This window comes from Leiobunum rupestre, chromosome 5 (genome assembly GCF_980474605.1).
Source record: "Leiobunum rupestre chromosome 5, qqLeiRupe1.1.hap1, whole genome shotgun sequence".
Lineage (NCBI taxonomy): Eukaryota > Metazoa > Arthropoda > Arachnida > Opiliones > Sclerosomatidae > Leiobunum > Leiobunum rupestre.
In genome coordinates, this window is record NC_143388.1 from 17,393,464 (window position 1) to 17,409,128 (window position 15,665).

General features: G+C 40.9%; 3 protein-coding genes across 5 annotated transcripts in view; 1 reads left to right on the plus strand and 2 right to left on the minus strand.

Annotated features, from left to right (window-relative positions):
- Window positions 1-2,547, plus strand: part of LOC149943672 (rho GTPase-activating protein 6-like) — a 62,452-nt gene extending 59,905 nt beyond the window's left edge. For both annotated transcript variants that reach the window (XM_090174317.1, XM_090174316.1), the window contains exons 10-11: window positions 572-855; window positions 1,669-2,547. In XM_090174317.1, the coding sequence (XP_090030443.1) occupies window positions 572-855; window positions 1,669-2,257 (873 nt within the window). In that variant the 3' untranslated portion in view covers window positions 2,258-2,547. The remainder of the gene's footprint in view (window positions 1-571; window positions 856-1,668) is intronic.
- wol (Dolichyl-phosphate beta-glucosyltransferase wollknaeuel) lies at window positions 2,508-7,080 on the minus strand. Of its 2 annotated transcripts, XM_090174318.1 has the most exons (8): window positions 6,925-7,080; window positions 6,292-6,463; window positions 6,055-6,101; window positions 5,830-5,991; window positions 5,585-5,755; window positions 5,371-5,522; window positions 5,217-5,302; window positions 2,508-2,891 (listed from the first exon to the last, which is right to left on the minus strand). In XM_090174318.1, exons 1-8 carry the CDS (start codon window positions 6,988-6,990, stop codon window positions 2,770-2,772), a joined length of 978 nt encoding a protein of 325 aa, XP_090030444.1. In that variant the 5' UTR covers window positions 6,991-7,080; the 3' UTR covers window positions 2,508-2,769. The 2 variants fall into 2 exon arrangements, with proteins under 2 accessions (XP_090030444.1, XP_090030445.1); XM_090174319.1 differs by lacking the exon at window positions 6,292-6,463.
- A 2,957-nt stretch (window positions 7,081-10,037) lies between these two features.
- LOC149943674 (uncharacterized) lies at window positions 10,038-12,613 on the minus strand. Its single transcript, XM_090176140.1, has 3 exons — window positions 11,844-12,613; window positions 11,425-11,789; window positions 10,038-11,305 (listed from the first exon to the last, which is right to left on the minus strand). Exons 1-3 carry the CDS (start codon window positions 12,611-12,613, stop codon window positions 10,038-10,040), a joined length of 2,403 nt encoding a protein of 800 aa, XP_090032266.1.
- Between the last annotated feature and the right edge of the window lie 3,052 nt (window positions 12,614-15,665).

The window sequence follows — 15,665 nt, forward strand, 5'->3', positions numbered from 1 at the left end:
CCAACAGCTCCCTACACTCACTATTACCATTAACTTCAACAAATTTTTTATGGAAAAGGGCAACCGATGAACTCGGTGGCAAACCCCTTTAACCAGTGGGGAGAGAACTTGAAAAACCCAAGGCGGGAGTTATTCCGAGTTCTCACCCAGTGTCACCAACTGGGATCGAACCCGGCTCCTCTCGCTGCGAAGCGAAAGTGCACTAAAAATTTATTTATTAGGCCTAATAATGTGTGGTCAATATGGAAATGGTGGTCAATAATAATAGTTCTTTTTATAAAGTAACGTGGCCTTCTTGTTTAAATGTGGCTCTTACTTTTACCAGTCTACGAGCGCGCGCTACAGTCGCCAGAGGAATATAGCTTTTTTCTAGTGCGCGTTAGAAGAGTATACTAATAAAGCCGTGTCTTGTGACGTAAGAGCAACATTTTAACAGTTATAATTTTAATAGTTATAAAATCAACTATTGAACACGCGTTAGATAGGAAAGAACTAATGAAGCTTAATTATAAACTTACGCTTGAACCTTTTCAAACGTTGTTTTTAACGTTTTTCATTGTACTCGATTTAGTTGGTTGGAAATCGCATGGACGCTCAAAATCTGGCGACTTTGTTCGGTCCCAATATCCTGCGTGTGTCGCCAACCGTCAAAGGGAAAGAGTTTCTGGTGGAGAACAACGCCCGCGCGGAAGAAAGATGCGACGTCATCCTAGTCGTCAGGAACATCATCGAAAACCACAAGAAGCTGTTCGAGGTACCCGCTGAGGACATGGATGCCATTTACAGACGCCTGCAAATCGAAGACCCGGAAGCCCTAGACGCGGTCATGAAATGGAGGTTTCATAATCAACTCGAGTAAGTTAACAAATAGGGTGAAAATTTAAACTATGTTCAGTAACGCAAATCTGGGAAAAATCGGTTTTACTTGATGTTGGTTTGATGAGCGCTTGCCGTCATAGTGACGTACGAAGGTACTGAACGGTGTTATTTCTAGTCAGCGCTGTTTTTAAAGATGGCGGTTATAAATGTTACGGGGCCCGAAAATCAGAGGAAGCGAAAAATATTATTTTCAATGATTAATGAGTTGGTAAATGCCAAAATTGTTGACGACGATATTCCTTATTGTTGCAACGGTCAGTCTTTTATTAAAAAAACGAAAATGGCCATTGTAGTAGCTGAAGCATTCCAATTAAATGATAGGCCTTTGACCAAACCAGTTGAATTGTTGATTAAAACTACAGTTGTATAATTTGAACTCATCCGTAAGCTGAACTGTAAACACCGACGCGTTTGACGTCAAGACATCAAAAAAACCTTCTCTCCGAGATGGTTTTTTTGGTAAGCATCGAATGCCCATCTTGACGTCAAATCGGAAACGCGAAAAATCGTACAGTAACAAAATGTTGGCCACACTGCAAACTCTGGGAACCCCTGTGACCCTTCCACGGAACAACGACACTTTGGGGAATTTGGATATCACCAATTTACAAACCATATTTTTGGGAATAGAAAAAGTAGATGTATTTATTGGGCGGGCCTTAAAATTTTTATCTGGTAACCCTGTTTGTGACGAGGTCGAGCATGCCATGGCGTCGAGACGGGCTCCTCTTGTGACGTCACACGAATTAACCTTATATTGCTTAATGAATTTTTTTATTTACACGACAGAAATGAAACAGACCACAGCGTGGACAACCGGCTGATCGAATCGGCCAACAAAAACATCCCGGGAATATCGGTGAACGACGTCGATTGCGTGCGCCCTTTGACGCTGGCCGAAGACTCTCCCAGCAGAAGCGCGCCGGACAAAATGCAGCGCGGCAGCTCCGTCAAGAGAACCAGTCACTTCTGGAACCGCGGCGGCGACAAGAACAGCCCCAGAGTGGAACCACGCGAGGAAGACTCGGGCGGGGGGACGCCTCCCAGCAAACCGCAAAGACGCGAACCGCGCATCCGATACTCGATCAAAGTGAACGAACGCAAAAACATGATTGAGAAGAGCGCGTCCACGTCGGCCCTTCTGCACCCCAAGGCCACGGAGGACAGGGACTATTCTCCGGAACGGCCTTTAGCTAGTCAAACGGCCCCCATCGCGGCGGCTAAAAATTTAACCTCCATTCTCATTACGTCGGACACCTCCATACGCCGGAAGTCCAAGGGGAACAATAGCGCGTCGGCCGTCAGGTTTCAAAACGAGCGTTGGAAAAGGTGGGAAATCATCGCGTCCGAATACACCGAACAAGGAACTCTCAACTAAAAAACTTAAAAAATAAATCGCCTACGTTCGTGTACATACGTGTATTTATATATATCGTTATTGTACAATATTATTTAAAAAAATATATATTTAACGTGTGACGTGGTAAACTTTGTGGAAGCTACTTATATATCGGCATTAAGAGGTTTTACTCCATTTTGTAATTAATTTTTATTCATTTTAACTCAAAAATTATAATATATAACGCCGACACTGGGCACTTTTTAAATATTTTACAAAAAACAACCAAAGAAAAACACATCGAAAATAAAAGCTTTTCTGGCCTCAGTGTAAAAAATGGAACGTGCGTTTTTTTTAAAGCTGCAAATTGCGCTTTAAATTTAGTAAGAAGTAAATTAACGTGATCGTCTACTTCCGTTTATATCACCTTTAAAAAATTTAAGACGAAAAAAAAAAGCCAAGCTTCGAAGCTTTTCGCCGGCCAAAAGAAAATCGTAATAAATTCCCAGTCCCCTTAAATTATAATATTAACGATCTATAGTTTGGAAGTATTATAAGTCACTGAGAGATTCGGATGCCACAATTTTCCAGGCTCCAATGAGGTATTTCAACCAGATCAGGAGCAGGTCTTGAAGCATTTCCAGCCAACTCCAAAAAGGCACCACTTTGGACCCTAAAACCAGTCCCAGATTATGTAAATTTTCAAAATGGTTATGATTTATTCACTACTATTCAACCGCAAAGAAAAATCAAACAGAAATGCACCAACCAAGCTCAGAAGAAATTGTCATCTACTACAGGATTACCACAGATTTTTCTGATTCAAATTCCCTGACTTTCCCCTAACTTATTTTTAACCTATATTTTAGAAAACATTATCAAATTGCAACCAAAATTTAATTCCCTGCCTTTTCCATGACGGATTTTATTAGTTCTTAAAATTCCCTAACTTTTCCAGGCACTGTGGCAACTGCCAAACCCTGTATTAGATGTTTCCATAAACTCCCCGTCAAAGTAAAAAATGGAGATTGTTCTACACGTGACCTCCAAAAAATATGCCTCCATTGGTTGCTGTTGTTGGTTAACATGGTAACTATGGATCAACTTTTTCGGAGTTCCGGAAGGAAGGGGCTAATTTAGAATCTAGGGTATGAGGTTTATATTCATATTTGGTGTCATCTAGGAGCAACAAACACAACAAACACGGCATCCCACACAAGGAGAACGCAACCCGTCAAAAGTCATGCATTTTTTTGCGTACAATTTTCATTGGCTAGACCATGGCTAGACGCTTTAGCGCCTGCTGCCGTCGGAAGGGGAAAATACCGAAATTGTCTCTCCCCTCCGCGCGTAAAACGTTCAGCGTAAAGTTTCGTCCAATGAAATTTGAAAGAATGGGGTAGACTTCAAAAGAGGGCACTGAGGTGCGTCAAGTTCGCAAAGTAACAAGGTATTGTAAGAAAAAGAAATCAACGGGGCTTTAAATTTTGTCTTCATAATGAACACGTCAATATAATAACCTTCAGATGGTTCAAAATAATCGATTTGATGTTGTGATTCAATTATAGGGTTAGTAATTATCAATACTTTCTCACATGCACCCCCCACCCGCACCCGGTTTATAACCTTAAAAGCTAGGCCTTTGATATCCTTAAACGTCTTAATTATGTATAAAACAATATTATTTAACTACCAAGCAAACAATCTTACTGCAAGGAATCTTTTCAACTTGACCAGAAGATTAAGCGGTGGGTTTGTCGTCGCTTCATTGGGCCCCATTTTAACACTGGTATCACAGCAACAAGTCCTAGTGCGTGTTAGCATATTTTTTTTACTTAGCTCATTGTTTCCTACACCCTTTAAAATTTTAATACCATACGACTCCTTAAAAATTCTTCATGCTCCCAGCCACGTAAACCAACCTCAATCTTACTGTTATTCTCACTCCCCACCCCTACTGCAAAACTTCGTTTTTGGACCTTTGCAATGTAAGTGCAAATTTAAACAAAACCATTTTAAAGTAATTATGAGTGTTGCACTTATACACAGATAAAATACAATGACAACCCAAATAATGTAAATCATAAACGCTATTCTAATATTCAAATGCTCATATCTAATGGAAAATAACCTCGAACATTTTCTTTACAGAAGATTACAACAACTCTATGGATTAACTTCCCAACAAACCACAAAGCAGCCATGAAAATGTCAAAAGCCACAATAGGGAGAAGTAAATAATGGAACAGTTTGAGGGAGACTAGAAGTTATAAATCAGGGCCTAAAATAGTGGGCAGTTCTAAAATTCCGATTTTCAGTTCTAAAATCGGATTTAGGCAGTATTATTTATTTCTAAAAAGAATGAAAAATTTAAAATAGCTGATGACCTCATGGGAGATGTCGCGGTCGATGGGTCTTTCCGGCACATATCAAAAAACACAGCCAATTTTGCTGAACTAATAGCATTTTCCATTTGACTACTCTCAAACGCTCTAGATCACTCTGATCAATATTTTATGTTCGATTTGCGTGCTTGGATCTGCTCCAATCACGTTTCGTGTGTTCAATTTCCAGCTCTTGAGTGCTCCGAGATCGCCCAAAACCGATCTGCCGATTTCGACAGATCAACGGATTGAGATCGAGATCGGAGCAAATTTTTGCGTGTTCCTTTTCGATTTTTGGCAGACCCAAAACGCAAAAATTCAAATTACAAGCAGACGAAAAACCACAAAGCGCGGAAATATGTTCATGGAATGTTAAATTTGCGGTTTTACTCTAGTCGATTGGGGCGAGATCTATGACGTCATAGACAGATTCGGAGGTGATTCTTGAGCAATCAAATGTAAAACGCTATCAGTTACTTATTTTCAGCCCTTTTATATTTTGGGGGTTTAGTTTGTATATAGCGGCTCGCTCGCCGTTATTTTTTTTTAGGAAGTTCTAAAAAATCCTTATTTTAGCCCCCAGAGTTATATTCCCAAAATGGAAAGTTTTGTACCTTCAATCTCAGTCCAATTGACAGCTACTTCACTGATTGGCATTTGTAGTTGCTTGGCAATGTACAAAAGCTCAACATCGAATGCCCTGATTAAACAAAATTTATGTCATTGTTCAATATTTGCAATCAATGTAAAGAAAATGATGCTAAATACCATCTTTCAACATGTAGTGAAGGATATATTAGCCTGGCAGCTTTGCGGGTGGTTAATTTAAAGCCACACTGAGTGTCTCTTATGCCTTTCACTCCAAACATACTGACTAGAAAATGAAAACCATACATAAGAATGGTTCGGAAGAAGGACCGCTGAAATTACAAATTTAATATTATTAAATTAGAATCGTTAAAGCTAAAAATGAAAAAGTTACCATTGCAACTGCTTCTTTTTCAAGATGTGCCCTGGACCCCACAACAACCACAGAATCAGTCTTATCTGTTAAATCTTTCATACTTTCTTCTAATTTTTCAAGATCTGAGAATTTTGTGGCCCCATCAGCATCAGCAAATAGAATATTTGCACCACGTGCACTAAGGACACCCTATATTTTAATGATAGAATAGTTAATAATCCAAGAGCTTTGAACATTCATATAACATATACAATTTGATGTACCAAACGAACAGCGCCACCTTTTCCTCTATTTTTCACTAATTTCAGTACACGGACTTTATTTGCTCCGTATTTTTTTGTGTAAGTGTGGCCAACATCTGTCGTTGAATCTCGACTACCATCATCAACGACTATTATCTCATACGTGAAGCTCGGATCCTTTTGCTGAAACATAAATTAATTTACAATATTTCACCAAAATCATTAAATAAAAATCAGTAAATGTACTTTTCTATTTTCCAAATACCCGATAGACTCATCCAACATTTTTGGTACTGTAAGAAAAATAAATTAACATTATTAATGGTTTAAGGTTAGCAGACTCTCAAACCCAATGTTATAATATATTAACACGCTTTATTTATACATTTCTGTAACTGGTCCTTCCAAATTATTTCACGCAAGCCTTTGTTTTATTTTTGTTGCAAGCCTTTCTTACATTATTTTTAAGTAAATTCAACATACATCTCGCTTCCTCATTATATGATGGTACAACTACTGTTAAGAACACAGATGGTTTTTGGAAAAGATCTGGAAACAGTTCTTTTCCTTCGGAAATTGCTGGATTGGAAAAATATTTCTCGTCTTCGAATCGAACTATATCTGGTTTGGCATTGCTGGTGATGTAAATCACTATCTATAAACAAAAAGGTAAACTAAAAATCCAACACTATCAAACAGTAGCCAAAAGTTTCAATTAATACAAAATATTTGTCCTTCTAATGTATCACAAAAATTAAATTTCTGACATTGTTTAAGGATACTTTGCAAGTGTTACATAACAACCTAAGGAAACCCATCCAACAATTCAAGAAAATTAACAATCCCCTTAATTGTACACTATTATTTTTCTTATTCAAAAATAGATTAAAATGATAACGAATCAAAGTATTTTCAAATATTTGCTAAATTTAGAAATCGTATTCAATGTCCTTTTGACTTTCACCTAAATGTAATTTATGACCCAATCACTAGTAACTGTGTAAATAGGATACGTAAAACCAGAAACCGCTTTTGACAGTCACATTTGACATTTTTGACAAAGGCTTGACATGAAAAGTGCATTATTAAGCTTAAAAGAATAGAGATTTTTCTCACCACAAATGCAAGTAAAATTAAAAAGATGACACAAAGAAGAAAAAGCAAAACTCCTATTAAATCCATTGTAATATAACATTAAAAATTAACTATTTTCGTCATTTCACAAGCACTCTTCCATAACCACGTCCACGAACGCCGAAAATTTCCGTTAGTGTCGTCATTAATTAGTCCATGGTGTCGTCCCAGTCCCATTCGTCCGTGAGTCAGTGTTGCCAATGTTCGAAAGTTAAAAATCCCACAGTTTCGGTGAAAAACCGCCCAAAAGCCACAACCATAGAAATCTCATAGGTAACTAGAATGCTGCCGCCTACGGCCGAGCTTGACGCCAGTTCGCCTTGAACCTTCAGCCAATGAGAGGCCGTAGAGTGGTTCCGCCAAGGAGGATAATAATCCTCCTTGGATCCGCTACTATAGCGGGAGATAAGTGACGTCATTCTCTCTGGTGACATTAAATTCTTGGCAGAACCACTCTTTGAGCTCTGATTGGCTGAGATCTGGCTATCGTCTGCCACGGCGTTTGGCCTAATTGCCAGTTACACGGCAGCATTGTAGTTACCTATGAGATTTCTATGGCCACAACCCCTATACATTCATGAAAAAATTAGGTTTTTTTTGTTTTGTATTTTATTTATTTTTACTTTTTGGAAAAATTATCAATGTCATATTTAAAGAACTAGTTTACTTTATCCTCCTTGCTTATCTATAGGTAGCAACTCTACCATTTTATTCATTATACATTTTTGAATTGTGGAGATCGAAATGTCGGGGTTTTGGCTTGATATTATTGGCCTCAAAGCTAGATCTCAAAATGCAATATGCATTCCACAGTAACGTTACGATAGCTTAAGCCTCTGAATGCGCACCCCCCCCCACTCCCATTTGACCCTTGCTCCTCTTCAAATTGGACAATGGACAGCTTCGTTTTTCTCTACTCCCAAGTTGTTTCGGAGATAAGACTGTGGACGAATTCCAAGAAATGCGAAGGTCAGCTGCAACCGCAGCAGCGACCTTTCGCCTTTCTTGGAACTTGGCGCACGTCATGATCCCCCCCGTTCTTCCTTGCGGCTCGCGACGTCTTGCGTTCTTTATGGGTGGGTAGTCACTGGGTACAGTGGCTTATGAGAATGAAAAGTAAAATTTAGGACCGTTATCGAGCCGAACAGGTGGAAGGGGGTACTTTCTTTTTCCTCGGAATGCAGTATCAATATTTCTTTAGAAACATTTTCGTGGGTATTTTGAACTGGCGATCGAAAATCTCCCAAAAAGTGAAAAATCCCACAAAACCCATAGAAATCGGATAACAAACAAGAACGATTTTTGAAATAGTTCTTTTTATAAAATAACCTTGGCCATCTTGTTGAAATGTTGTCTCCCCGCTTCAGCTGTGGATCCGTTTTCTCTCCCACTAAAGAGCTTATGAACTCATTCTTAGGCATTGACTGAACTATTCCAGGGCAACATTTCAACAAGTTGGGCAAGCGTAAAGACATTTTATAAAATCAACTATTTTGTCGCGGGTTCCGATTAGAACTTTTAAAAAACCCTGCCTTTGGCCCATGCTTTTCGTTTGGCTGGCAACGAAAGTTACGCCATCGGTGCCAAACTGGTGAACTAACACTATTTCGCCTAAAATTAAATGGCCGACTTTAGCTCGACGATAACGCGGTTTTTTTTACATCTTTAAAGTAACTTATGTTTAATTAAAGTAATCAAATCGTGTAAGAGTACATACTCAAAAGAAAACATCTTTTCACAGGTTAGGGTTAGAAATAGTTTTCTTTTTACCATAATTTCCAATCGCTAAGAACGCACTAGAAAACTCGTTTCTTTCAAATCATAGAAATAAAAAATGAAGAATGGTTCAAAATTCCGTAATTAAATATTTAAGGAGTAATTACTCAAACAAAAACATATCTTTTCACAGGTTACTGTTAGAAATAGTTGTTTTACGAGCAATGGTTATGGGGAAGACCGGTGCACAGTAATAGTTTATCGCGAATATCTACGTTAGTATTGTATGTACGGCTATAAACCCGAGTATGAACATTAGGGTCCGGCTATTTCCTACAACAAATGTTCTATGAACATTTTACATACGAGCAATCTTTGTGTCGTAATCACGGTTTAAACGTTGTACCTGAAACGCGTCTTACAATTTTGCGCCTTCGTTGACTTAAAACGCATCCGCCGCTCTTCATGTAACCGCGTTTAAAATTTACCACCCAGCTAACTCTTGTTATTTTTGCAATAACTCGCTTGAAAATGAAGCTATTGTGAAGGATGTGTGAGACAAAATGATGAGAAAGTCGGAATATTGGGTCACTTCAATTTAAGTTCATATTGACTGCCGTAAGGAATAAATCCAAAAGACCAGTATCAATGCTTTGAAAAGAAAACACGACACCGATGAGACTGTTCGACATGTAGAACCAAGGATTCTTTATAAAGAATCCTTGGTAGAACGCGAGCGAATCAACCTATCAAACGATATAAGAAATATTCAACATACAAATTTTCCCGTTTATATGAACTTAAATGTAATATAAAATCGTCTTGAAAAACCGTTTATTGCTTTATAACATTCAAAAATAATATTAAAATTATTAACATTAACTTAATAATATAATAAGTTTGCGTTGTCAACGCTCGTATTTTGAAACGGAAAAACCCGATTACTGTTGTTAAATCTTGGATTAATAATATGATATTTTTAATACGAACAAATAACGAAATACGTGGAATTTTTGGCGTTAAATAAGCTTAGAACGTATTTCGTTATTTGTTTCTTATTACAAGGAGCGTTCGCCATCATTTAACCAAGGATTCTATAGAAGATACAAACGTTTGAGATATTATTAAAAAAAAACAAAAACAAAAAAAACCAACATGAATATAGTAAAACGTTAAGCACAGGAGGGGGTAAGATAGGAGCGTAGGGTACGGGCGAAGGAATGTTTTGAGGGTAGAGACACTAAGTCGCGAGGGAGGGAATTCCAAATGGAGAGGGTGCGGTGTGTAAAATGGCGCTGGCGGTATGAAGTGTTAACGCGAGGTAGGAATAGTTTTTTGTTGTGTCCGCGGGTGGAAGTCAAATGTGGACCCTCGAAAAATTATCTTTCATGAAAGAAACTGGAGCCTGACACAATCGATAATAGTTCGGTTAGGTCATTTGCTTGATGTCTTTCTTGTAGCGTGGGAATGGAAAGGAACTGTCGGCGATCGTCAGCCGAGACATCGCGCAGCTGAGGGACAAGCTTAAAGAGCCTATTTAACGATTTGTTTATGAGGGTAATGTCCTTCTTGAAATGTGGGGACCAAATTGGTGACGCGAAGTCCAGTAGTGGAAGGATAAAGGTTTTGAAGAGAGTCTTGATCAGTTTCGGGGACTTGAAGTGAAAAGTCCTCCGGGTCATGTCAGTAAACATGTTTATCTTTTTGGCCACAATGCGGCAGTGATCGGAGAAGGACAGCTTCTCATCAATGTGAACCCCAAGATCTCGGATGTAGCTCGTTGGTGGTATGACTTGTCCACCCAGATAATAAATGTGACGAGAGTTGTTTTTGCCAAGATGAAGAACGTTTGATTTGGCTGCATTGAACGAGAGGCCAGCCTCAGCTGCCCAGGCTTCTACCCTGAATAGGTCAGACTGGAGTTCAACGTGGGATGTGCTGGTCGAGAGCACGTGGATGAGTTTTGTGTCGTCAGCGAATAAACTGACTAGGGCATGGTGGACAGAAGCTGGTAGACTATTGACGTAAATGGCGAAGAGCAGGGGGGCCAATACCGAGCCTTGCGGCACCCCACTGGTAACAGGACGAGAAGAGGACTTAGCACCTCTAATGACAACTCGTTGAGAACGTTGGGTCAGGAAGGCCTGTATCCAGCGAACGGGGTAGCCTAAGATATCCGCTGCCTGGAGACTCCGGAAAAGTTGGTGATGGGGGACGGTATCGAAGGCCTTCTGTATGTCGAGGTAAATCACGTCAACGGCGTGCCCAGATTCCAGGGCAGAGGTCCAGGAGTTTGATGCTTCCAAAAGGTTCGTGGTACAAGACCGTTTGGGTAGAAAGCCGTGTTGATTTTTCGAGAAAAATGACGAAGCCATCAGGTTTTGCAGTAGAACGTCTTTGACAAGTGATTCTAGGAGTTTGACCACCTGACTAGTAAGACTGATGGGCCGGTAATTTTGCGGTTTGGTTGGGTCCCCTTTCTTTGGGATAGGAGTGACGTAGGCCGTGCGCCAGTCTTCGGGAACATGACCCGTGCTCAAACTTAAGTTGAATATGTACGTCAAAGGGCCGGCAATACTGGTTGCAGTACATTTTAAAAGGTTGGGGTGAATGTTCTCAGGGCCAGGTGCCTTAGCTGAATTTAGGCCTTTTAAATTTTTTCAGTACGTCAACATAGGAAACTTGGAAAGAGTCATCTGGGGAAAAGACTGCTTCGCTAGCCTTGTCAGTGGGAGATGGTATTGGTTCTTGTGATGGAGTAAATACAGATACAAAGTAGGCGCGCATCCGTAATGTCGTTATCAGCAGTGATTGGTTTGTCATGCAGTCGAAGGCATTGAACCACAGGTTTTGACTTGCGCTTCGAATTGATAAACTTGAAAAACGCTTTAGGGTTTGTTTTCATATTTTCGACAGTGACGGATTCAACATTTTGTCTGGCTTTGCGGGACAGGTGCGAAAGATGATTTCTTGCCTTTTTGTAGTTATCATGAAGAGTGGCGAGATCGGTGGATTGTAGCTTCCTGCGTTTTTTGAAAGTTTTCCAAGTCTTTTCCTTGGCGGCTTTGGCAAGACGGAGCTCTTTCGACGGAAATTTTCGAACACCAGACCTCTTAATGCGGAGAAGTTGGCTAGCGGCAGAAAGTAGTTCAGTGCAAAAAATATCCTAGCATTCCGAGACAGACCGAGAGTGAAAGACAGTGGGCCAGTCGAGGCCGGGGAGATGGGCATTCAGATTTCCGAAGTCAGAGTTGAAGTAATCCACTCGCGCAACAGGGAGTTGGGGGTTGGGAAGTGGAAGACGCAGCTTAAAAGAGACCGCCTGGTGGTCACTCTTGCCCAGAGGGGAGACACATTGCACATCATAGACGAGCAGTGGATCATTTGAGAGCACCAGGTCCAAAGTGTTGTCGTTATGTTTAGAAAACTGAGTGGCGACGGATACAAATTGGTGAAGACCCTGCAGCGCTAATACATCAAGGATGTCGTCGTCTGCTTGCGCAGTGGTCTGTGGTAGTTGAGGGTTGGACCAGTTTATAGTGGCATAGTTGAAGTCACCCATTAAAAGCAGGCATAAATGTTTTGAGGATGCATAGTTGTTAACGTGCTGTAAAAGGTGTAGAAGGTCCGGTTTGTTATTGAACGAGCCAGAGTGATAGACGCACATGACCAAAAAGGAGGCCGACCGAGTGTGGAGCTCAATAGCAGTGTAGTCAAGGCCATTATAAGGTTTCATTTTGCAAGATGAGCAGGAATTCGATAACAATACATCAGGAACTGGGCACGATCGATAATCATAGGAGACGTAGATGGTGGTATCTCCCCCGGACGTGGAAGTCGGATGATCCGAGCGGTATAGTACATATGAGGGAAGAGCTAGTTCAGCATCAGGGAGGTCATCTTTAAACCAAGTTTCGGTGATTGAGATAAGTTTAGTGTCGTAAATAGAGTTCATCGCAGATTTCTTGAGTGCGAAGGCTACGGGCGTTGAGGAGGAGACAGGAGGGCGGCAAGGTATGTAATGGTGAGGTGGTTGTACGTAAAGTGGTGGGTAGTAGGGTAGCGGCAGGAGGTGAGGGGTGAGACGGTCAGTATCGTTAATTTGACCCCAAAGGTATGTAGTTCGGCGATATATACTGGTTTGGTGAAGAGTGCTGGGAGCCGGCGTGTTGAGGCGGGCAGGGAATTTGCCCAGGGGGGGAATAATGATTGTTTGGTTGATGTGACGAATGAGAACGCTCTGTAGACGAAGGGAATACAGCCGGGAATGTGGGATACGTGAATTCGGAGGAACTGAGTGTAGGAGTGTGGGTGCCATGTAGAACAGTATTGTAGTGAGCTTGAGAGTATGGTGCATGGAGAAACGGAGGGATAGGATGCGTGGAATTTTCCGGTGCACGAAGGGAACCGGCGTAGGTTGACTGCTGTAACTGATTTCCCATGGCACGCGAAGAGGTTGCGGAGTCAGAGTGTAACAGGGGTCGCTCAGTGTTCGTAGTATAGCGGGAAGCGTATTCGGAGGGGGAGTGAGATTGATTTGGCAAGGCGGGAGGGAACCTCATGGTGACCTGGACAACCTTGTAGTTTCGAATACAGAGATCCGATTCTCCATTTTGCAGGCACGATTTGAGTTCTTCGAACGCAGTCTGATAAAGAGTCTGCTGTCGCTTCGTCCGATCGGGGCGAGTTTGAAGTGGGAAGGTGCGGTCTTGACGGTGGTAGGAGATATATTGAATTAATTTCGACTTTTGAGTCCCATTTAAGAGTAGTACTTTAAATGGGCGCGGGCGTCCGGAAGCAGAGGGTCTGTCGTGTGGGAGCCGAAAATATTTTACGAAGGAGGGGAGGCCACTCTTAGTGATCAAATCCGCCACCAACTCGCGTCCCGTAATGTCAGCCTGGGTTGTAGGATCCTCTGGCACGTTCAGAAGCAATACGTTAAATTTCCGTAAATCCTCCTCGCGTTTATCTTCAGCCTCTTGCATTTTGGCATTGACTTTCTCCATGTATGCAGATTCACGCTGTTTTAGCAACGGATCTATTTGGGCTAGAACGGTATCAGTGAGAACGGAGGGATCAGTGATCCCTGAAGCTGTGCCACGCTGTTGGAGCACAGGCTGTAGACGTGCAAGGACGTCTTCAGCGATAGAAGCAGCCTGGTTATCTAACTTCGTAGTAACCTCATTTCGACAGGCAGAAAGTTCATTTTTTTACAGAGGAGGTTTCTGTTTTTAAAAACTGGGAGACTTCATTCAATTTAGCAGACTGAGAGTGACTTAAAGCGTCGAATTTTGATTCGAGGAGTTGGACAGAAGCGGTAAAAGTGGTTATCTCAGCCTCAACATGCTTCAGACCAGAGTGCAGATCTATTATAGCTTTAGTGTGGGTAATATCGTTATCTTGTAAGAGAGCAGTGGTAATTTGGCGAGCTCAGCTTGAAGAGTGATTTGTAGAGCAGAGATATCGCACAATTTGCAGGTGAAGGGTGTGTCATCGTCAATATCTTCGAAAGATACAGTACCAAATAGAGGAGAGTTGTCGAAAAGCTCCCAACGAAGTATGGTCGTACGTACAAATATTTTTATTTTTTTACTTTTTTTTCAATGGTGTGCCCCCCCCCCCCCCCGAACCCAAATCCTGGCTACGCTACTGCAACGAAGACAGGTGCATCTTATCCAATCCAAATTCGACGTTATAATATCACGGCGAGTCCTCTTTGTTTTGTCCTTGGCCATAGTTGCTTTGTCTATACAACGGCTACTCCGCTAACCCTTCCGATTCAGCCTTCCTCCCCTTGGCACAGTCAATTTTTCAGTATAGTTTTTTGGACGTTGAGCTGGCAGCGAGGGAGTTGTTATGGTCGTGCCCAACTTGTTTTGTAGCGGCCGGGGTTGGAATGACCGGCCCGCTTTGTGGGGAAATGCCGGGAGAGAGCATGGCGCAAATAGGGAAGAAAGGGCCGATCTCAGCCTTGGCTCTTAGATGGCGCCACGCTCTCCACGATTTAAGTGAGCGTTTTTCTAGTTACGGTTTATTTCATTTCAAAAGTCGTGTTATTATTTTTAAAATGTCGCATTTTAGTTTCTATCATATATCTACTTTATTTAGGAACTAAATTAACCAAATTATCGAAAGCAAAAAATTAATATTCACGTATTTTATAGAGAACTATTTTTCATCGTGGCGTAGTACATTTGAGGTATTCCGGTCCGCGCTCAAGATGAAAATTTTGAATATTACTCCCTGGGAACCATGTCACCGCATCGCGATTTCAAATAGTCTCTCTGTCAAATGCTGACCATTATTTCCTTCCATAACGGTGGATTTTAATTAATAATTACTATATCAATTATAAAATAAACAAAAAAAGCTCGTAGCTATATCTATTATTTCAGTTAAACTTGCAAATTGTTAGGCCTTAACATCGTAGATATACCAATTATTCCCGATCTCCGCTCTTAGATGGCGCCACGCTCTCCACGATTTAAGTGAGCGTTTTTCTAGTTACGGTTTATTTCTTTTCAAAAGTCGTGTTATTATTTTTAAAATGTCGCATTTTATTTTCTATCATATATCTACTTTATTTAGGAACTAAATTAACCAAATTATCGAAAGCAAAAGTTTAATATTCACGTATTTTATAGAAAACTATTTTTCATCGTGGCGTAGTACAACCGATACCTTTGTGTCCCTGTAAAGAGGCGAGGGGGAAGTCATTTCCGAAGCCCAAAAATTTTACCCCTCAAATAAGACGTCGTGCGGTTGGACCCAAGTGCCAGACTTTCTCCCCCTATTTACTTTTGGTGGTATCTAATGGGGTCCATATGGGATAACTATTAATTCAATGGGGCTATGGTGTTCTAACGGGCACAATTGGTACCATTTGGAAATCAAATGGGCTCGAATGGTTCTTGATGGAAGTTTTGAGGCTCAGAATGGTTTCTGATGGAAGTTTCCAGACTGCGAATAGTATCAGTTAAAGTTTGTTTTTAAACCAAATGGGTTCT

Excerpts from the sequence above, each read along its gene's own strand:
- wol (XM_090174318.1), bottom strand. The coding sequence starts at position 6,990 with ATGGATTTAATAGGAGTTTTGCTTTTTCTTCTTTGTGTCATCTTTTTA. Across the intron at positions 6,464-6,924 it reads TAATTTTACTTGCATTTGTG|ATAGTGATTTACATCACCAG; the intron begins GTGAGAAAAATC and ends TTTTGTTTATAG. Across the intron at positions 5,756-5,829 it reads AAGGTGGCGCTGTTCGTTTG|GGTGTCCTTAGTGCACGTGG; the intron begins GTACATCAAATT and ends ATTAAAATATAG.
- LOC149943674 (XM_090176140.1), bottom strand. The coding sequence starts at position 12,613 with ATGAACTCTATTTACGACACTAAACTTATCTCAATCACCGAAACTTGG. Across the intron at positions 11,790-11,843 it reads CCCACTGTCTTTCACTCTCG|CCAACTTCTCCGCATTAAGA; the intron begins GTCTGTCTCGGA and ends TTCTGCCGCTAG. Across the intron at positions 11,306-11,424 it reads TGCGCGCCTACTTTGTATCT|GCCTAAATTCAGCTAAGGCA; the intron begins GTATTTACTCCA and ends AAAATTTAAAAG.